This window comes from Pituophis catenifer, unplaced genomic scaffold (genome assembly GCF_029215685.1).
Source record: "Pituophis catenifer annectens isolate HBS135680 unplaced genomic scaffold, rPitCat1.0.hap2 SCAF_1, whole genome shotgun sequence".
NCBI classification, from domain to species: Eukaryota; Metazoa; Chordata; class Lepidosauria; order Squamata; family Colubridae; genus Pituophis; species Pituophis catenifer.
Genome location: NW_027256881.1, coordinates 46,979,823 through 47,003,896, shown reverse-complemented (window position 1 = coordinate 47,003,896; position 24,074 = coordinate 46,979,823). Strand labels below are relative to the sequence as shown.

The 24,074-nt window shown below is 35.0% G+C and overlaps 1 protein-coding gene across 1 annotated transcript in view; it reads right to left on the bottom strand.

Annotated features, from left to right (window-relative positions):
• PROX1 (prospero homeobox 1) overlaps nucleotides 1–24,074 on the bottom strand; it is a 64,808-nt gene that overhangs the window by 27,930 nt on the left and 12,804 nt on the right. The window contains exons 3-4 of the mRNA XM_070948943.1: nucleotides 15,322–15,433; nucleotides 8,168–8,362 (exon numbers count right to left, since the gene is read on the bottom strand). Of these exons, the coding sequence (XP_070805044.1) occupies nucleotides 8,168–8,362; nucleotides 15,322–15,433 (307 nt within the window). The remainder of the gene's footprint in view (nucleotides 1–8,167; nucleotides 8,363–15,321; nucleotides 15,434–24,074) is intronic.

Sequence of the window (24,074 nt, the reverse complement as noted above, 5' to 3'; positions counted from 1 at the left end):
TACTTCAGTTCAGTTACTGTATTTCAGACAGAGAAAGTAAACTATTTACTAATGGCAGGTTTTTTTAATATATATAAACACAATATTTCCCAGTGGGCAGTACCACCACTCTGTCTTTGAATGTGGAATCAGGCAATTAATTCAGAGCATAGCTATAGTAAAGCAACTCCATATTTTCTGTGATACTTCAATGGCATTTTGGCTATAACAATGAATTTAAACCCTAGTATTTATGAAAGCAGCCTATCAGAGAAACTGTCTACCTGTCTATCTATCTCAGGCCACTGCTTCCATTAATGAGCCATTATTTCTTCCCTGCCACCTTCCACCACAAATCTATTTTGAAAGGATGCTAAAAATAAGAGCGAAATAGTGCTTACACAGCAGTAAATCCCCTTGTATTGGCTTACTCCTGAGAAAATGCAGATGGGATGGGAGATGCACCACAATGTTTTACCTCAGAAGCACCCGAGTTAGAAAACATGAGAAAAAGTTATAACGATCAAAGTTGCTGAAGAGCACACAAAATGGCTCTGCTGGAGCACCTATGAAATGCAAGGCAGTTCTGAGAAGGATTGTCAGAACTTTGCGAGGCCATTTAATCCACAGATTGCGGCAAGACAATGATAGGTTTCCCGCCGAATGCAACACCTGCCACCTGCAGTTATGAAAAGGCACCCTTGCTCTCGGCTTCTATTGACAACCCTTTTGGTGTGAAGAAAAAGAGCTGAAGGAAGGAGAACTGAAGGTCAGACAATAGCCCTGGTCTCTGAACTTTCCTCAGCTTGGAGGAACCATTAATTATGAAAGCCTTAGGAAGAGGTCTATGCAAGAGGAAACTTGCAGCAGCCCAGATGTCTAGACCTGGCTTGCCCTGTTTGTTCAACGGCATTGCCGGTTGGGCACCCAAAACAACCCAAAGAACCTGTGGGCGAGCAGGACTCGGGGCACAAGAGCGAGGAGACAAAGAATAAGAAGCTTTAATGCCTGCCAGGCCACATATTCTTCTATGATCAGTGCAAAACTCTCCAAATGCAGAGCACGCCTTTTCTGCCTTCTCCACCCCCACCCCCCCCACTTCCAAAAAAGCCACAGGGTAGGTTACAGCTGGAAACAGCCTCAGAATGGCGTTTTAAAAAGGATGGTCTTTTTCTTTGCTTCCCCCTCCCCTTCCCCTCTCTCCACCAAATCACTTCACAGAGGCATAAAAACAGACAAACACAAAGGAGTTTGAGACTTTTTCTCCTACATTAAATAGAGTAACTGATAAGGTCAGACATATGATACCTAAAGACATGAATCTGTGAACTCTTGAAGTCAAAGGACTTCTCTGTGCAAAGGAACAATCTTTCAAAGGAAACAGATCACAGAACTCCACTGAATCCCCTTTAAACTTTATGAAGCAGGAGGAGAAAAAGCTCTAAGTAGGGAAGCCTGACAGAAGAGCCTTGAACTCTTTTCTGAAGGAAAGATGAGACCTTCGCTAGGCTGCCACAAACATCTTTTTTTTTCTTCCTAAAGGCTCTTCTGAACTTTGATATGTGCCAAGACACCACCATTGAAAGCTGTATAATTATGTGCTATAACCACTGTAGAAAATGCTTTGTTCACCTCAACAAAGAACAATAAGCCAAGTAAAGTGACATTACACTGTATCTTTTTCTTTAAGAATGTTGAGAGAGGTCACGGAGCATTATAAGTAATAGAGCTGTTGAGTAAGGAGGTTTAAAACTTGATCTTGCTGTGCTTAAATGTAACTCAATGACCAAAGGGGGGGGGGAAGGAATTGTAAGGAGTTATAAAATGTAATCACATCAAATAAAACAAACCAAAGATCTGGACTCTCTTTCGATGTAGTAATGAACACCTTTATTCCAAGGGGAGAAAACATCCGAACAAGACAGCATTTTGACTCAAAACTTTATCAGATTTGGTCATCAACAAATAAGTCTGAATATATGTAGATATATGTATGTATCTGTTGTGTGTGTTTTCCCATCATGTGCTGAGCCTGGTTCAGTTTAGGAGGATTCTATTTAAACAGTAATTTATGCTTTATACCACCACTTCATATCCTTGCACACTTTTTATATCTTATCCTAGTAAGAGTTTGGGGATAGCAATATAATTAGCAGACAGAAGAGTGATTCATACTAAAAAAAAAAAAAAAATCCCTAAAATTCCATGATATAGTTACAATCTGTATCAATATGCATGGGTTTTAATAGAAAAGAAGGGGAACCAACAGCTGAAAAAAATTCAGTCTGTAATTTTTCGGTACCTCAATGTTATCCATTATTAATTTATTAAGGAAAATATATTCACGGACTTCAATATATGAGATTTTCAATATATGAGATTTTCAATATATGAGATGAGTTTCTGGTTCAGGTAACAGGACTCTTAGGAAGAATAATAATAATAATAATAATAATATGTAGGAAATAAATGACTGCTGTTAAATTACCCTAAAAGCACTGTGGCTATTGAACAACATGCATTTCAGCATATATGATACATATAAGTATTCATGATAAGTTGAGGTTCATGTTTAGTATAGCCTTAAACCTGACATCATGACATGTTTAAATCTAAAAGAGGCAGGAGTCTCTCTCACTTTCAAATTTGGCTTGCATTGACATAATAAATCAGTTACCTTGGTTCACCCTTTTTCAAGTCATATAGTTTCTAGCTATTTGTATTTTAAAATCTTCCATACTTCTTGTAATTCTAATATTTCCTATTTCTACTTTTTAAAAGATAAAAAGTAACAGCTATTGCAGACTATTTTCAGAGTACTTAAAGCTCTCCAAAACACATTCAGATCCTAACCTTTTATTGGAGAACATAAATGCATATGAAAATGAACATTTTTAGTCTAAAGATGTTCAAAATATGTTTAAATATATGTGTTTTCATTGCATTTCAAATCTTCTTAAGACATGTACAATGGTTGAAAAAGTAGGGGAGTTCTAATGGAATTTTAGTGTTTAATTTGTTATAGCTACATATGCAACCTGAGTTTGCCTCTTTTCAATTTATTGTTTCACAATTTTTTTCATTTTATCTTCATGTTTAAAGATATTCCAAACCCCTCCTTAATAATAGCAAAAACTAAATAAAGAATTCAAATCCTGCAACACAATGTTGTATAGTATATATACAATATATATTACTTATGTTACTATATTGCTGTAATAAACTCTGCATATTTTAAAAGTGTTAAAGTAATAGCATTATTGTTTTTGTCCTTAACAAGTGGGTGGGAAAAGAAATGGGCAGGGGCACACAAAAGTTACATTTGATTTAATTTAAATAAAATATATTAGTACTATTAACTATCTTGTTTTTGGCAGGAGGACTGGAGGCTGTATGCAAAGCTTTCAGAAGCTGCCAGTACCTCTGGAGCCATAGACTGAGTAAGCACTTCTAGGTATGAAGTTAGATTCTGTCTGTAGCATCTCCAATTGTTAAACAGATTAGAAGGCAGGAGTGGGGAAAACCTCTCAACTGATTATGAAAAGCACAAACAAGTCACTGGATCAACAAGAACTGACTTTGTAAAGGAAACTTCATTACCTTCACAATTGTGAAAATTATGACACCTTGGTATACATTTTTAATAATTTTATTTATACCATGCAAGCTGCCTAGAGTCACACTTGTGATTGAGTAATAAATCTCTGTTGTTGTGTAGTTCAAAGATGCTGTATGTTTCGATATTTGTATTCTATCTATGATATAACATACATGAATTGGCCTGGAGATCACAGAAGCTTTATTATTTTTGATAAGCAATTCCCTATGGTGGACAAAAATGTACCATAGTTCTTCTCAAACACAGAAACTCAGTTACCAAATTTGAGTCAGAAAGGAGGAAAATGTTTCCTTAAATTTCATGGAGTTTCCGTTATTTTGTAGTTTTGCAAATGCCTCACTTAACTATAATGAGCAGTCACAAAGGTCACTTATTAAAGCTACTATGTCCTTATCTTCTTGCAACTATAAGACTGAGTCTCTTCTGATAAAGTCAAAAGGGAAAAGAAAGAAATGAAGCATTTGACTTGTTAATACAGTAACTTACTTAAGTTATTGATATTTGCAGTAAGAAAGCTTTTGTATGTCATAGTATCATGCAATCAACACAAATCTGCATCACTCCTCTCATGTGAATTATGTAATCCATGTCATTCATGACACATATTGTGGCTCCTTACAGATGCCCAAGACCTGACTTTATGAAAGATTTTTGTGATTCTGAGATACACACCTACTTACTTATATCCTTATTTCTTTAATATTGCATTAAGATATATATTATGAATGTTAATTTGGCAATAGAAGAAGTAAAAAGCATTTATGCTATTTAAAATGGAATGCATATCAGGCCTCAATTGTGTTAAAAGAGTAGCAATAAAAGAATAAGGGGGAGAAACTTTGATGATGCTAAATATAGAAAATTCTCCCTTTGCTCAGAGTATTCAGATCCAATTCTGCCGATGTGGCAAGAATGCATACTTCCAGATTCAGTGATATGCATTAACAGTCTCTTTAGGACAATTGCAGGTATCCTTTTTTAAAAAGCAAATTGCCATGTAAAACAACTGCATATTTGAAAATAGTAATGGCAAATCTGTGTCATGTATTTAAGCATTTAAGTTCCAGTACAAAATACTTGCATTATGGGTTACTGGAACTATATCTTCATGGGACAAAGTTCAAATCTCTCATTCATGAAATTCTCTGGATGACTTGAAGTCATCCTTGTTTCTAATCTACTTCACAGGATCATAAGAATAAAATAATGGAGGAGGAAGAAAAATACATGCTACCTTATTAAGGCAGGTAGCATATATAAAAAGAGAATAAATAGTATTTAATATAGTGAATTCTACATTACAGTCTAGAATTTGCTTTATTAAAAAAAAGAAATTAAAATTTCTTTGCCTGAAACTGAAGCAAAGGATATATTATATGAGTAGGTCAAAGACAAAAAAAAATGGCATTTCAGTATTTAGTTAAATATAATCTTGTATCATTTTCACACGGAAGAGTTATTTTTAGAATAAATCCTGCCAAGTAATGAATACAGCTTTTATTTTCCACAATTGTTTCATCTCTGAAGGTTGCACATAATGGGTAGTGGGTCATCCCCCACAAAGTCATCTGTATGCACATGGGCATAAATTATGCACACATGCATTTTGTATACATAGAAAGTGTCCTCTTCTATCTAGTTACTTTGATATAAGTGAGGTTACAGGAAGGAAAGCTAACATCAACATTCTCCTCCCAGTTCTTCTCTCTATATTTTCTGACTCATGAATATTGTAGCTCCATTCTCATCAGAACTATTATATTTTAACTGCAGAATTCTGAACAACCAATAAATAACAACAAGGTGGTCATCCAGATTTTTTTTCAGCCTAGATATGCTAGCATTGGTCACAAATTCCTTCAGAAAAATGTCATCTTTATTAAAGCTTTTGATTATTGCAGTGTCCAGCAACAACATCTGCCCTATACAAAACCTATAGTATGACACTCTGGATTTGCACTGAAAAACTCTATGATTGCTTCTCCTTGCAGAAAACCCAGTTGCAAATCAAATATCAGATCAGGATTAAAAAGATAAGTAAGGTAGGTGGAAAACAGGAGACTTGTGAACACATGAAGAACATTATTTTTTCAACTATATTCTATGGAAATAGTGTTCTATGAACAGGTGGAAGCTGAGTATACCTGCTAGCTATACTTTTACAATGCAAATGTGATTAAACTCCGTAGCCAAGTAAAACTCTGTTTCAAAAGATGAAAACTAGTTAGTATTCATTTAGTTATTAAAAAAGAAGTCATAGCTGTTTCTTTTTAAAAAGTGTTTGATATTCTGTGGACACAGCTATAGCTGGCTATACTCTATCTCCTGAGGAAATGTATTTGATCTTAAAATGGTATCATTGTTATACTCTGAGCTGTCCTTTTCCTATTTGATAGGATGGGATGGGATAGGAGGGGATAGGAGGGGAGGGAAGGGAAGGGGAAGGGAAGGAAAAAAAGGGAGTGGTCTTACTTTTGATTTTGGCCTTTTCTCATAATAGTTTGTAGTCATATAAGATCATAGTAATTGGCCACCAACTTCTACTTTGGGACCTATCTACTGCAAAGCAAGCAATATAAAAATTAGAATCAGGGAATCTTGGGTAAAAAACTCTCTGAAAAAACTATGAGACAAAGTGGTCAGTCATATCTTCAGTGGAAAGTTCCATGGTCTAGATCACTGAGGCAAAAAATGTGACTGGAACAACAGTGTTGCCTCCATTAGCGTTTTCAGAGCTCCCTTAAGCGGGTAGGAATAAATTATTTGAATGGTTCTGAGTTTTGTGGGTTAAAGGCTATTTATACTTTAACTGCCCCCCCCATAATAGGTCCTGAAGGACCTACTTACTTTGCGTGACCTTTATATTGATGTAACTTCAGCATTTTTGGTTTAGGCTGTGCCATGAGGAAGCAACATTAGCTATTTATGCTAGGTATTGGTATAAAAAAATATCCTGTTGAAAAGTTAAGAAGATAGAGCAGTAGACAGTCCTGCAAGTTGTGAAACAAAAGTCATTCATCCAAAGTTTACATTATTATTAAAAATTACAAGTATGCTCTCTTGAAAAACAAAGAACACATTTTGATTTCACTTTTCAGGTTTGATCCTCAAGAGAAGCACAGTTGATAATTGTAAGATCATAAAGTAGGAGAAATTTATGTATAAATATCATTCAAATTCAATTGTATGTGATTGACTACATTGCACTGTGCTACCTTAAATGCTACATGCACTGAGACCATTTTAAATTAGTAAAATTGTAAATGAAATTTGCACTATAACTTCCTCTATCCTTTTCTTTTTAATTAATAGCTTTATACTTTTTTCTTTATGAAAATAATCATTGATCAAGTGTCATCAAGTTGTTGTTGATCCAGGCACCTATATTGAAATGCAGCAATATAGAAAGACCCTGGAATCAGGTGATCACTTTAGTGAGAATGGCATGGACATCAATTAATACTATGTGAAAGAAGGCTACTATAGGAAAGAAGAAATATCTTTCCTATATTTTTTATCAAGGAAACCACATGGGTAGAAAATATGAAATGTATCGGCTGCTCTTAAAACAAAATTTTGAATTGGGCTTGCAAAGTTATCCATTTCAATCTTAGCAATTTAAATCTCGGTAGCAAAAATAATTACATATAAGCATAACAACATACATATAAAATTTCAGATATGTTGATGATGGCCACCAATTTGAAAGAGAAAAGTTTCAGAGAAAGTTTAATGCCTAACACATACCCTATTTACATTAGGAACAGAACAGAATCAATATCACCTTCTGACTACCCTATTGCGAAGCTTAAATTCCAATATAGCATTGTACATATTTACAATATTGTACAATAAATACAATATTTAACATGTTTGATTAGTTCATGTTAATATACTGCCAGAAGACCTCAGGGCCATACCCTTACAACTCCCAGAACACTCCTCTTGCCTTATCTCTGCATGAATCTATCTGGATGTAGCAAAATGGCACTGTCAGCACTGAGGAATTTGCTACTATGGGTCAGCACATTAACAACAAAACCTGCTGAGCTGTTCCCTCAGTGGCTAACTCATGCTAGCTGATGATTAGCTTATAAGGAACTTTTACATTGAGAGTCATCAAGCAGCAGAATGTATTCCAGAAATTTCAATAGAATTCTCCAACGATTTTGATGGAACTGAAGGACAACCAACCTTTTCTGCCTTATGTTTCTTTATTTATTTTGCAAATGAGTTGCATTTTCCCCACTCAAAATATTCATTTCCAAGAAAAGCTCATGAAGACTGGCCTTTTAGATAATAATATAACCACGCTTATCTGGCATTCAAATAGAAAATGTTGGAAAGGAAGAAGGAAGTGAAATCACCAAAACTGTGCCTTTTACAAAAGAGAACTTTCCCATATTCTGGCTAATTAGATTTGTCTTTATGGACCCATTTCATCATTACCCAAGAAGAGCTATATCCAATGAAGAGACAAATGAAAATACTATGAAATCCTGTAGTTGTTTCCCCACCCCAATTATCCGTAAACCCAGGGGAAGAGGGAATAGAAAGATCAGTGCGTACCTCAAAGTCATTTGCTTTATTGTAGTGCATGTTGAGGGCTCTGTACAGCTCACAGTCTCTGGTTATAGACAGCTCTTCAGTGCTTGTTACACCATCATTGATGGCTTGACGTGCATACTTCTCCATCTGAATGTAGTAGAACTCACGAAAATTGCTAAACCACTTGATGAGCTGAGAAGTAATACATCTGTTGAACTGTTAAAGTGTAAAGAGTACAAAGGATTAGATCATTGACATTTCCTCCTTTTCCTCCCCACAGCATTCTTACATCCCTTCCTCTTCCCTACCCTCACAAAGCTCATCTTCAAAAGCTTTTAAACCTGAGGGATAAGGAGATACAAGAGGTTGAGTCAGATGATATAAAAATATTGCACCAAACTTTTAAATAGCAAAATACTCTTTGAGTCTCATTCCTGAAGTTGCTATCCAATGCACTACTGTTCTACTAGACACAGCATCAGGCATGGAAAATATTTCAAGATTTCTAGGCACCACTATCAAGATTCTGGCACTTAACCTAGCAGGTGCCTTGGATTTTCAAGCTTTGTACAATAGCCAAAGCATCACTATCAATAGTAAATTAATACAAGATCCTACTGAGGACATTTATGGAATGATGTATAGGGTAAAGGAAAAAATATGAGCTGCCTATTATGTCATTTTTTTATGGTTCCCCAATTAATAAGAGTTGAACATTGTATAATATTATAGATTTTGATTTTGAAAGTTAAATGATGCAAATGTAAGGCAGATCAGAGAACATACTTTTCTGATTAGAATAATGTGGGAACATATCAAATTTTGTCCTTCTGCATATAAAATTTAAATTTTGTTAGCTCAGTAATGCATCACCTTAACTCATAGGGAATAAAGCTAACATGAAAAATGTTGGTATCTTTCAGGATGAGTTTTCTTACTATTTCCTATGACCTTTGAACTGAAGATGTCATTTAGGCTATGCTGCAGCTGATACCCTCTTATTGACAGCCTCTTCTATGTGTAAAGGACAGATGCAACTCAACTTGCCAAGTTAAAGCCAATAAATCCATAGCTATATATCAGGCAAGCTGATATACTATCCCCTGCCTTTTGTCATCACAGGCATTCACTTCCCCTGGCCCCCAGAAAGAGATGTGCATTAATCAAAAATCAACAAAGAACACTTATCAAATGCTGGCCATGAGGACATCCAGGCCTCCAACAAGATGACAGCTAAAGTGTGCATTGGGGCTGTAATTACTACACAGAAAGTTGTTTCCATGCTAGCAAAGATAATAAACGAATGAAAATTTATGGCAGAGAATCTAAGCAACAAGGAAACAGAAGCAGGGAGACTGGTGTTTCTCCCAAAAGGCCAACTTGCATCATAATTGCCATGCAGTTGCAAGGGTCCTTACAGATAATTGACCAGAAAATGATTAAGTCATCATCAAATCGCTTCTGCTTGCAAGAGTTCAAACATGTACTTAACCTATCCAAGAATTATATTTTCACTGTGTGTCTGCTCTGTCTCTATTCAGCCCTTGCGGGGAACCTGATTAAAAAGACAACTGAAGGACCCCTGTTATCTGATCTTCTGGTTACCGATTTCAATAGAACTTAAACCCATTACGATTTGCTGAACTTGGAGTTCTTTCCATTTTATCTCAGTAGTAAAATACACTGTCCAAATTTCCAGACACTGAGATAAGGACTACAGGCCCCTGTGACAGCTTACTGTTCCTTTTTAATTCTTTTAGAATAAGAAACAAAACATTACAAAATGATAGCTGGGTGTGCACTGGGGAATGAAAATTGCTTTGACATGGAGATTAGACTCTTGCATTGTTACAAGACATTGTCTCATATGGACAAGAGTTCTAGAGAGAGGAAAAATAGAAAAAGGACTCCCCCCACCCCACCCTAGAATGGTCGTGAATGTGGATAGCAAAAACAACAAAAAAAGTAGGTGCACACATATCATTATTTAGCAACAGGATACAAAGGAAGATTTAATATTTATTGTTGAGACATGAAAATGGGGAGGGGGAAGAACTAACGACAATAGAAATATAACACATGGAGCAATTACATACATAACCACTAAAGAAACAAAGATAATAATATAAAAACATTTGAAGGATAAGTTAACACAAATGCATGTGGAAGATAGACAGACACATACATACATAGACAAACATGCACGCACATACACCTCTGCCCTTGCCTCAACATTTTAGTAAAGATACATTAGGCTTCTTTAAATTGCCAAACTTTAAAGAGTTAATTATTTCATGACACCCCCCCTTTCTGCAGCGGAGTACAAGAAAGGGATCAATTGTTCTATAAAAGAAAAGCTCTGTAGTGCGTTAATGTGTTACTGCAAAAACTAATCGCTACAATAAAGAGTCTGTGCTTCCACAGTGTAAGAGTCTCTGTGACTTTGATTAATGCTTCCCACGGGATACCTCAGCCTCAATATGGGCTGAAGAAACTTCCTAAATATTCAATGAGCATGGTCAAAAGATGTATAAAACAAATCAATCTGACACCTTAAGCTGGCTAGGCAGCAGTTGACTCAAGGGGTGGAAGGAATGAGATACATCATTTAACACGCTGAGTTGAAAAGCCTGGAAGCTCCCGTTCTTCAAAGCTAAAATGACACTGAATCTGTTGTATTTAGCAGTCTAAGAATTATTAGTTTACACATTAAAATCGGCACCAAGTGGAGCGAAAGAACTGGATACAGCTGGTATTTCTTTTTATAATACCAATTAAGAAGAACATGTTCACCTCAAGTTAAAAATGGTGGTTGCATCTTATTCGGCTCTATTTAGTTTAGCTCTTTATCTAAAATAAGGGGAAAAAGTCACAGTGCATATGTGCATTATGACTCAAAGAACATGTCTCAGAATTCTAAGTACAATTGATCCCCTGAAACAATTTGAATTTATTTTCAAATAAATGTGTTGGGTCTATTTTTATGGAAAATCTCCATTATTTCATAAATTTTGTTAAATTATCTTTGATTTAAACTAAGTTGCTTTAAATATAGGACCTGCATAGGCCAGCACATGGCTTTGAACGGGACTTTGTACATTTATTGTGCAACATATTAGGATAAATTGCAGTGTGTGGGCTGTGATCCAAAGAGCCCTTGTATATTTTCCAAGCATTTGGTTCCAACTCAAGCTCATGTTGTATGAGAAATGACCTGAAAGATTCTCTGATTTTTTGGAATGAATTTTTAATGGGTTTTGAAAGCAATGTTTGATGGCGAGTTCCTACATATGGAAAGCCAGTCTATGACTTCCTGGAACTCTACCCATGAATTGCAAAAAACCAACCAACGCATCCATCCAACACCCCAACTTCTAGTTTTTATAGTCACAATTGATGATAAAACATTTTCGAGTTCTGCTGCAATATATTGTTAGCAATTTTTAAATTCCTTCCTATTAACTTTTAAAGTGATCCCAATAATTGCACCACATTGAAGGCAAATATTTTTCTCTACCATAAAAACTTGATTTTCATAGCCCAAGATATGCTGATGCCTGAGGCAGAGAAGCAAATGACACTCTATCATCAACACAAGATGTATACAACAGAAAGCTAATTTTTTGCCGTAGGCATTTATTCCCCTTTCTGAATATAAAAATGTAATAATAAATAATAAATTAAATGCCTAACAATTTTATGTCATTTCAAAATAACTAAGTAAATAAGATTATCTCCTCAAAATGGTTACCTAATTCTGACTAATAGTAAGACCAGACCTTATATGGTTAAAGGGACTTCTCTAGTTCAACCTAATTTTTATCCTTTTTTCCTTTACATGTGATACTTAAATTGAAAGTTAAATTTATACTGAACTTCTGCTCTCACAACAAACTGCCCGTGTATCTGACAATTTATTTATATTTATATTGCTGTACTAGTAAGGAATTCAGTAGTTGTAAAACTCAGTTGAAAAATCTTACTACAGAACATTTTACTATAGAAGATTAACAAAATGTGATCTTATGTCTTTTACTTAGTTATTCTTGCATGAAGGGAATGCTCACAACCACATTATATACCCTAGATCAGTTAGGGATAGTTTGCTGAAATAATCATTAGTGCATCATATAAATTTCTCAATATGGTGTCTTCCAGATGTGTTAAGATTAAACATTTCCAGGATCACACTTGAAATTATTAGATTGTAGAGAAGTAGCATATGCTACCGTAAATAATTATCTCCCAAACACTTTGTGTGGAAATTATGATTTATTTCCTTGCCATTAGACATAAGTAATAAATTATACTCTTTTGTACTGTCAATTTTCCATTACTTTTTAAATTAACATTGTTTCATATGGTTTGGCTAATGAGCTGATATTAAAGTTATTGGGGCATGGTATCCATTTTGGGTTCAACAGGAATTGTCTGTAGTGAATGCACAATACTGCATTAAGACCATGTATAGACCATGGCATATGAATGGCATCATAGCATTTTACTTTCAAACAAAACAACATGAAAAGAAACTCATCATGGGCCCCCAAACTATTTTTTAGATCACATGACTTTTTTGCCCTCTTACACATAGAAAAGCCTATTCAAAAGCAGTGCCAATCTTTCAGCATTGCACAGATTTTGCTCATTCTAAGCTCTGTCTATTGAGTGATATGGAACCTTCATTTGAATCTCGGTTAATAGAGCTTTGAAATGAACATGATTCAGTATTTCATTATAAAGATAGAACCTGTGGCTCTTCAGATTTTGTTGGATACCAGCTCCCATATGTCCTAGCTAGCTTGGGCAGTTATGGCTGAATTTATTGATTTATACATGGAAGTAAATAATCTAGAATAATTCCTAAGGCGATCTAGCAAAACGAACAAAAATCACCTTCTTGTATTTTTCACCCCATTTGTAGTATTCATGATTATTGTACTACATATTCCATTAGGCTACTAGATTTCTCACTTTTTCTTTAATTTGAGAATGCAAAGATTGCTGTCATATTTGAGATAATTTCCTACCTCGACAGCTTGTTATTTTTTTTAAAAAAAATCTATCTTTCTATCTAAACACAGAAACATTCACACAGACGAGAGATTGAGACAGAGAAAAAAAAGGAAATGATGGGCACAATTACACAAGATTCTACTCTGTAGATTGCCTATATGAACCAGGAGCTAAACCCAAGGTCAGTCTGAACAAATCTGCAGAGCAAATCAAAAGAGAAGCTGATTTTACTCAAGAACTGTTACATAAAATAAACATCCCAAATGTATCAACGTGGAAACCCACCCTCCAACCCCACTCCCCAAGAAAAGAGGAATGGATCTAATATTTACATCTACTGGTGTGTGATGTTGCTGACCCCGAATGGCTGTTGCCTTCCACCACGGAAGCGGTTGCCTTTCTGTGGTGGGTGAATGATCCCTATATTGGCTGTTTGTAAAGCACTTTGGGCTTCTTCTGGATGAATGATGCTATATAAATATAAGGTGGCATAACATCAAAATGTTTCATATAAACTTGGCAACATTGTAAGAAGACTGAGTTCGGTTGTCACATGCTGAAAAAAACAACAGGCACCAAATACTAGTGAAATGCTTCTGTGCAACTGCTTGAATTAGCATCCACTACAAAACAGAACATTTAAGAGAGTCCTCATGAGGTTCTCTCAAGCCATACTGAGATCAAGCTGTAGCGATGGCTTGAAATCTCCACAGAGATCCTTTGCATTGTTACATTGCAGATAATACTTCCACAGAAGCATTGTTTTTCTTCAGTTCGTTGCACAAAGTTCAGAGACAATCATCAGGTGTGGGTTAAGTATATAGGACAAAACATTTTTAAGAGGCCTGAATGGCCAATGTGGAGTGGTCACTGACCATCCTAGACACATTCATCCTATACACCTTCACTGGTTCACTTTCTAATCAAACAGCTTTTCAAAGTATTATCACAGCCGGCTAAATCAGTTTCTCCGGAATTTCTCATTGGACAGAATAGGTTAACTCTATGTACCATGCAAACAAACAAACAAAAAACCATATATTAATCTAGCACAAAGAATGATATTAACAAGACTAGGACAGCAATGGTTAAATTAAACACAATTTTAGTTACATTAAATACAGTTTTGAGGTTTAGTTTATTAAACCAATTAATAAAATATGAGGGCTAATAAAAAGAAGGAAAACCCCTACTTAAAATACCTGTTTTATTTTAGAAGGGCACATAAGGAGAAAACCGTAAACCTGCTCTATTATAGAAGCAGGCCATTCTTACAAATCCAGATTTGCTAGCGTCTGGAGGTGGGAATAGAGTTAATGCAGAGCATTTTGCAGAGAAAGGGACAGGACAAGAAGAATTTGAATACGGCAAATTTAAACTAATATGATGTTTATTTTTAAAGGTTTCAAAATTATTCCATGTATGTCATTATAATAATTGGAACCCAAACTAGTTTTTTTAAAAAAAAAAAAAAAAAAGATGATTAACACAAAAAAAATCAAGTTGATGTGAAGAAACAATTACTTTAGGAAAAAAGATATCAGGAGGTCCTAATATTCTTAGAATGAGGGGAGGATGCAGCTGTACGTCGACAGCTTTCATATTCTCATTTGAATAATGTGGCCTGAATCTGTCAGTTTATTCATCCTCCTTATGTTCAGTGTACTCTGCATCAACAACAAATTAAGTTGTAAATAAGAGACAATCATCACTTTTGTTTTTAAGCAGCTACTGCACGGAGAATTTCAATGTTGCATTCCTTTTTGATGGAAGAAAAAGGGATCTCCAGAGTGGGCACTAATATAAGCAGCATATTAGAAACATGCCTGCAATGGAAAAATTAAAGGAGAATTTTAAATCTGTTCTCCAAAATGCCCTTAGATAGTAAGCTAATGCCACTAGTAGAAATTTTCAGCATTTTATTTCTTTTTTCTAATATCCATGTCATATTTGAGGGCAGAGAGAAACATTAGAAAGTACAATTCATAAATACATACATAAATTGAAGGAAGGAAGGAAGGAAGGAAGGAAGGAAGGGAGTTTATAAAACTTTGTCAGCATATTTTATTAGCAGAATTAAATGAAAATTAATAGGCATTCAAGAAATTCAAGCATGCAATCAATAGGAAGAGAATAAACATTAAATTGGCATTTCCTACCTTTACATCTGAGAAGTAGGTTTTCAGCATATTGGAACTTGGGTACCGAGTATAAAAGAACATAAGCTTGGCCTTTTTTAAGTGGTTTGGTGACAAACCTTCCTGCATGTAGGACAAAATGAGTTAAGGAAAAATATTTGGTTTGAATGACAGCTCTCAATATTAAGGGCTAACAAAGTTCTCTTGGAATAATTGTATTTCTACTAAATTAGTATTCAGTTAGCATAATATGCAATTACTTAGGAAGGGGAAAATTATGAATCTGAGCCTACGGTATAACTTCGAGATCTCAAGTGGCACAATTCCTTAAGCATAGTTCCTATTCAACACAGTAAAATATGGATAAGATTTCTCCTTGTTGGGAAGAAGAATTGGTGGAAGAAATATCTCAATTGTAAAATTTGCAAACATGTATGTTCATTTGTTGCTAGGAAAACAAATATGCAAATATGTGCATGTAAAAATTCCTCTTTCCTTACACACTTTCCTTTTCCTTACGCATCACATTGTTCACAGGAACGTTATGCAGAAAATACCAACAGAAACTTTCTTCTAGCAATACACCAAAGTATATGGGGTCATCTGTTTTCTGAACATTGTTACTTTTCAGGTCTACAAACTGAACAATCAAAAGAGTTCCCAGCAGAATATGGAACTAACTATAACAATCCAGGCATTTTGGTGCTCCTCCCTCCCCACCCCCCTTACTGCTTCTTGGCACTCTTTTGTGTACTCTGTGCTAGGGCAGTTTTGGTCACATCTGTGAAGCAGGCTGGCCCTGCCATTTCCTCTGTAAATTAATGGCTTTATAATGTATCAGAAATGAAGAAGCACATGACAAAAGTCAACGTGGCCCCACAAGGTCAATTAAGATAGCTCCAGTAGCTTCTTGGAAGACTGTCTCCCTTAAAGACAGTCAGTATGCACATATAAATATGTCATTTATTAAATAGCACACTGCAAGGCAGGGAAAGGTCAAACAAATTCAAAGTGATCCAGAAATTGAAGCACTTTCACTAACAACACGGTGAAAAAAAATATTAAAAGCCAATATTTGTTAAGTTCCCTGATACAATTTACAGTGTACCACAATTAACTTTGTACTGTTTGTAGGTTGTTGATTTAGATCAATTTTTTTTAAAAAAAAAAAACAAAGCAGTAGTTTGTAGAATTTTTGAAACATGAAGTGGATGCAAATTGTATTTGTTTGTTCTGTTGGCAAATGGCTTAATTTCTTTTTTTAAAAATCCCAACCTTTTAAGGTTGCTGGTTTGCATAAGCACATCGCAGACCATGCTCAAAACTTGAAAAAAAGATAACTTATGATGGACACACATTTTGTGCCAGAAGAAGAGTTTAAAGGACCTCCATTAGCTTGACAGAGAAAACTAAAGGAGCATTAATGCCTTTCTGCCATCTCTCAAAATGTACATATAAAATAAAAGTGGCAAGCTGTCACCACCTACAATAGCAATACGGGTTATGGGCAAATAAAAAGTTTTCGAATAGAATCCATTTTATTATGCAACTGCACTGAGGGGAAGGGAAATGTATTCACACACGTGCATACACGTGGGTATGTTCTCACCCTTAAATAACAGTTAATTGTCAGGCAATTAACCTCAGAAACCATTTGTTGGAAATTTTTCCGAAGCAGATCCATTTTAACAAATGACAGGCACACAAGAAAACGAATGTTTTCTCACATGGCTCTCATTCATTTCAATAATCTTTGCCAGTAGAGGTTCCTAGCGAAGTAACGGCTGTTGTTATTGTTTCATTATTTTTGTTTGTATCTTGTTTCTTCTGAAAGGAACTCAGACTGATCTGTAGGTTACTTTCCATATATCCTCAAACCAGCCTAGAAGGATAGATTAAACAGAAGGATGATAGTTTGATCCAAAATCAATTGTATATTTTATTGACCACATGGGTATCGGAACCCAGATATTTCAATATTCTAATCATAAACATATCTAAGTTCTTTTAATGCTGTGGGATTATTAAGATTCCGCAAAATATATGTCATGAGCAAATTCCAATTTTATTTTATTTTTATTTGGTTTTTCAAAACCTTGCCCAGCACTTTTAATGCAATCTTATTTTGCTGGGGGATTTTTTTTGTTTTGTTTTGTTTTTCAAAATACTTTGTTTCAGAGATGACATTATCGTTAAAAAGCCTCACTAATAGCAACTATTAAAAATAGATAGCAAAACACTTAAAGGCCAATAGTGAGATGACCCTTTGCTAAAACTGAGTTGACCAATTGGTTAATTTTCCTTTTAAGTGCTTGTGCTGAAAAGCAACCGTTCTTCCAAGAAAGCACTGCCTGTTTCTAGGATACTTACACACGCACAATGAGTCATGATGGAATAGATTCAGTAAACATACAGCTGTACCGAACACGAGCTAAGCTCCATTCAAGGCCAGGAAAGAAAATGAGCACAAATAAATATTAAGGAGGTAAGGGGAGGGGAGGGAGGAGAGAGAAAAGAGGTAGGAAAGCAGGAAGGACAAAAAAGCCAGGAGAAGGCAAACACGCTCTGCCCCAACAGCTGATGTTGCTTGCCTCAGTACTCTGCCATAGCTTTGTGAAGACAGATGACATTCAATTGTATGTCTAATGCAAAAGACAGTAACTGCTGAAACCTGAACCAGCTGCCAGGTGTAAAAAAAGGGGGGGAGGGGTAAAGAAAAGAAAAGATGATAAATCCATAAATTAATGAAAGACATCTGCTCAGGAACATAAAAGATCAGAGGAGCCGTGTACTGCAGCTGAACTAAAACAGTGTTCAAACAACCCGAGGATCTGATTGTTATATATTTACAAAGCATAATGTATTTCTGCTTAGAACAGCAGCAGCAGCAGAAAGGGAGATGTGAAGAACAGGGAAAAAGAAAAAAAAATTAAAGGAAGAAGGAGATACATATATATATCTTTGTAGCTCTTTTTTTTTTTTTCTTTACAAGATAGATTGTTCCTCCTGATTTGAGATGTTTGGAGATAAAGCATGAGGGTAGGATGCGGCAATATTTTTTTTTTTCTCCAACTGGAAGCTTCCTCGTCAGAATTGCTACAAGAAGAGATCTTTATTTTTATCCCTTCCCTTTAAAATCCTCTCAAAGGTTACCTGTCAAATATATATACATACACACACACACACATACACAATATACACATGCATATACATATACACAAAGAGAGAGAAAAAGAAAAAGAAATATGAATATAGGAGCAGACCAGTGCTTCCAATATGTATTATCTGCTTGATTCAATGCATGTCCAAATTTTTAGACATTGAGTTTGTATTTAGGATTAGGATTAATAATATACCGGAAAAAAGCTTCTGTTGATTTAATCAAAATACATTGGGTGATGTACAGGTGGTCCTGGACTTATAACAGTTCATTTAGTGACCATTCAAAGTTACAATGGCACTGAAAAAAGTGACTTATGGTCATTTCTGACACTTCTGACCCTTGCAGCATCCCCATGGTCATGTGACATACATTTGGATGCTTGACAACTGACTCACACTTATGACAGTTGCAGTGTCTCGGAGTCATGTGCTCTCCTTTTGCTACCTTCTGACAAGCAAAATCAATGGGGAAACCAGATTAATTTAACAAGCGTGTTACTAATTTAAAAACTGCAGTGATACACTTAACAAATGTGGTGAGAAAAGTCATAAAACGGGGCAAAACTCATCTAACATAATTTCTCACTTAACAACATGTTGGGCTCGGTTGTGGTCGCGAGTTGAGGATTAACTGTATAATAGACATGCATATATTGCAAGTGATTTTATTTTACTCTGAAATAGCCCCGATCAAAGCATTTCCATTTGTTAAATGTTGCTGCTTCTTAGTATGGCTTCTAAATACTCTGTACTGAAACAGTCTCATCTTGCTGAGGAATTATCTGCCTGACTTTCAAAGTTTTTCAATGTTAGAAAACTACTTTCTACAAAGGTAAAGATTACAGTCTTTACTTGGGAAGAAAAATAGATGTATTACAATAACAAAACTACACCCACAATCTACTGTTGTGGCTTAATATTCTGTATGCAAATGCCCCGAGGCTGAACAAGGCTACTTTTCTTGAGATGCAAAGAGGGTGCCTGACAAGGAAGATCATGTTGTAAAACAACTAGCTGTCTGTTTCTTTGGCAATTTGAATAAAAACTTCAGTATTTGATTAAACATATTTAGTTTGCAAAGATACACAATGCATTCATGAAGCAGGCAGGAACTGTGAGGCAGGTGCAGGTGCATCTTTCTACGTTGTTTAATGTGGCATATGAATGCTAACTCTCTCCCTTTACTTAAAAAAAAAAGAGTAAGATAATGGTTATTTTTTTTTTTTACAGTAAAAGCAAGATATACCAGGAAGGGCTCTTGCTCCCAAAACCTGAACTTGGCTTTTACATACTTGGTTTCCATTCTTATCCTGGGTACCTTCTCCACGGAGATGTGCTGTTTTCTGTTCCAAAGGGAAGAACTGCTATTCTTAAGAAAAAACTCTTGATATATAAACACATGAATATACATATGCATGAACACACATGCACCATGTAAAGCAGAGTGGAACAAAAACCTGATCAAAAACAAAGTCTCACATCTCTCTTATGTTTTTCTTTCCTATGGAATAAGCTTCTAAATAAGCCAGACAAATGGGCAGTTGTCATAAAACAAAATAGTTTCATATTTTAAAAATAATTGCAGCCTCATTGGAAATACAGCGCTTTTAAAGATACATTTGTAGCCCTTACTACAAGAGGGATCTGCAAGATTACTGGATGAATAAGATTGTGAGGCGCGTCATATTTTTTAAAATTTTAATATAACACCTGTACCAAAAGTTCTAGGACATTCCTACAACTTTTGATGGATATATGGAAGATTTAAATTTCTGATAAGGACCCAGATGAGAAATACATGGGAATCCTATGCATTTTCTCTTGTCATATTTCGTAGATAAGTACAGAAAGTTTTAAAAAATGTAATCAAGCCAGCCGAATTCAAGATCAAACCAGTCTTTCACTAAGTACTTGGATCTGCTCGGTATTTTATAACAGCATGTTTTGGAAATTTCAGATGAATAATAGAGACAGGTGATTATTAATGTTCTTATGTTGCATATTTATTTGCAGAAATATGGAATATTAATTTTAATACCAAATTCTCAAAGTGCCTTTAATTAAAGCCTTATGAGACAATTGGTATCCCTCTCTGTGTGATACATTTGGGGATATAAATTCATGGGTGGTAAAGAATAAGATTATGTCTCTACACTGCATCCTCCATACAATACAGAGCTCTGAATGTGGTATAGATCAAATTTCACCAATGTGGATATCCTATAGTTTGGAAACTTCATCTTCCAGTATTCCCCAGCCACCGCGCCTGCTACTGAGAATTATGGAGTTGAAGTGCACACATCTGGAAAGTGCCAAGATTGGAACAAACTGTCATAGATCATAAGACAGAATTTTTGCACAGATAATAGGTTTGTTCTGAGCTCCATGATGGAAAATTAAAATTGGGATTTCATAAACAATAATCTCAGAGACAAAATGACAATGAGACTGTAAAATGGTTATTCTTCAAAAGTGTCATACTGAAGTAATAGCTGAATTTGAGAAATGCAAAGAACAGAAAATATGTAGATGGATGAGCAATGAATCAGAAAATCCTTAATTCAAAACTCACCTTTACCATGAGCTTACAATATTAAGTAGCCTTAAGGCATGCCATTCTCTCTTGGTCTTAATCTCCTCTCCCCCCCCCAAAAAAAAAATACAATGCAGAGAGTTATAATACTGATATATTTTACTAAGTTGATATAAGGATTATTTCTACTTATATAGTCCACGTGAAGTGCTTTGGACACATGAAAGCACTAAGCAAACATTTTCTTTCTTAAAGCATTATTATAACAAAAGATAAGATATGCAAAGTAATAAATCCAAATATACCACAGAGAGAATTTAGGATCTATTTATATCAATACTGCATTACAGAATGCAATCAAACCTGGTGAAATTAAGGAAACTCATTACTAATCAATGCAGTCCTACAGTACATATAAGAATGCAAACAGGTAAATCAACATTTTGTATACTGGCTGCATTTTACTGGAAAGCCATTTAATGTATATAAAAGTAAATTTACAATCAGATTTGCAAGATTTTCCTGTCAACTGACAGAAGTTGGAACTGAGATGGTCATTATCACTGGATCCCTGCATTCTTAATAATTACTGCTATAAGCCTTTATTTATTTGGAATGGCTAATAACAACTAAGAATGACTTTTGTAATTAGGCCCATATAATAACCAATTTGTGTGAACGACTCATACATACACATATCTGTGGAAAAAGAATCCTTTCTTCATTTTGGATTTTCTGGGTTTTTGCATATCTGCCACTGAGTGTTAACATAGATTCATATTCGCCTTCTTATCTAATAAGGAAAATCTGAGAAAACAAATGATACCAAAGGTTGGTGCTTGTTTCATTTCTTTCATAAACAAAGTCATCCACCATGCAGTGATGGTGTAAAAAAGTAGAGTCAGATTAAGTAGTGGACTACACTGCCTTTAACTGCAATAGCTGCAATCCAATGCTTCCAGTGATTGGTGATCAATTGTTCACATTGTAAGAATTCTGATTCATTGCCTCACGGCAAACTGTATTAACTTAGTCATATTAGAAGGTATTCTAGTATGTATTTCTCATTTTGGGTCCTATCCAAATATGTCTATGGAGTTTAGATCTGAAGTCTGTCTTGGCCATTCCAAATATTGAATTTGTTCTTCTTTATTGATTCTCTAGTAGAGAAGTTACAAAAGTAAAATAGCAGTATGTTGGGAGCACTGTCTTGTTACCCAACCACTAGTGCTTCAGCTTTAGCTAACAGAGATAGGTTGATAATTTCTTATAAAATCTCTGACAGGAAGCTCAATTTGCCCTTTGTCAATGATGGCAAAATTTTCAGATCCTTAGGCAACAACCATCTCCAAACTATACGGTATCCCTTCCATGCTTGAGATTTGATTATTGTAGAATTCAGACTTTGATTTCTCCCAGATGTTTAGCTACATGGCTTCAAAAATTTGATTTTAATGCAACTGTTCTTCGCACATTTTTTCAGAAATATGGACAGTTTTGACAATGTTCAAATGAACATCAGTGTTCTTTTTAATGAGTGTTGGCTTCTACATTGTCATGAATCCTATTTCCTTACCCAGTGCCTTCTATGGTTGGAATCATGAACACTTGACTTGGGTCAAGATAAAGGAGACCTGCAGCTTCTTAGAAGTTCCTCTGTAGTCTTTGTGATTTAGATCACAAAGTGATAATTTTATGCTGTGGTCTTTATGAGATTTTTGACAGAAAAACCACAATTTCAAAAATCTCAATTTTCAAATTATAAATCTGTCTGTTGATCGGTGGGGACCCAAAACTGAAATATGGTTTCATAATTTTTTTACAAACAGTTAAATGTTAATGATTTTTTAACAAGGTTCTCGGGAATTCATTTTGAGCAGAGCACTGTAGATCTTAAAATCTATTTTTTGAGAACTTCACTGTGACAAAGAGCCAAAGTTTGTCAAATTTATGTAAGATGGTGCTGGCCCAAATCAACCCTGGTGGTTTAATGAATTAATTCTATAACTAGTCCTAATTATCCTTTCAGTTGGCTTAAATGAAATAGGGAATGTTCCCCCCCCATCCTGACACAATCATGTTGGATGACTTTGTTTATTAAATGACCCTTTTTTTATTTGTTCACTCAAACACCATTTATGTACCAGGAAGGCCCATATAAATATCAGAAAACATTCAGTTGCAAATATATATAATTCAGAAACTCCAATGGGGGAGAATGCTTCCTCACAGAACTGTAGATCAGGATCTATTGGAAGGCTTCTGATTAGTAGTAGATATGCATAAACCTCTGTATCCCAATTCTTTTAACAACAGCTAATGAAATATCTTCCCACTTAAAATCAAATGAAGAAAGCAGGATAACCAAGAAAAGACTTCTATGATGTCTTTGTTTTAGTATACTGGTTATGAAAACATTTTTTTAAAGATTGCAAACATGGTCAGGGAACACTCTGCTCTTTTATTCTTAATATATATTTTTGATACATTTCTTTAGATCTCAAAATGTTGGTAAAAAAATAAAATAAAGCAGATCTGACAAGTGATAAAGTCCATTATTGCCCATTACTGTTGTAAGTACTCTAAATTACAGGTCTTGGGTTGAATATGTAGTTACTTTTGCTCTGTTAATATGTCTGAGGATTACATTTCAGAATCCAACTCTTCTACATAAGAAACTGGTTTAGTTTGCTTGTTTAATTTTCTTCACTACCATTAAGATTGCTAGTCTAACTTTTGCAGTGGCAATGTCAGCACAAGACACCTATCAAATTTTTGAATCTCCAAAGAACAGCCTTTAAAAGTGGCATTAAAGGATAATATTTCTTGCCATTCCTAGTTAAATCTTGACCAATGTGTTAATGATTAAAGGTGCTGTAGACCAAATTTTCCAGTGGGAATTATAAGAACACCTTAAAATAATATATGAAGGAGAATACTATGAGTTAATTTTTGTTTTGTTTTAATTTAAACCAGGATGATTTTTTTTCCTTCTTAGTCTATCTATAATATACTGTACTTTTGGTATTCCCTGTTAACTAGAGTCAAGGTTAGTTATCTTTGAAGCCCAACTCGTCTA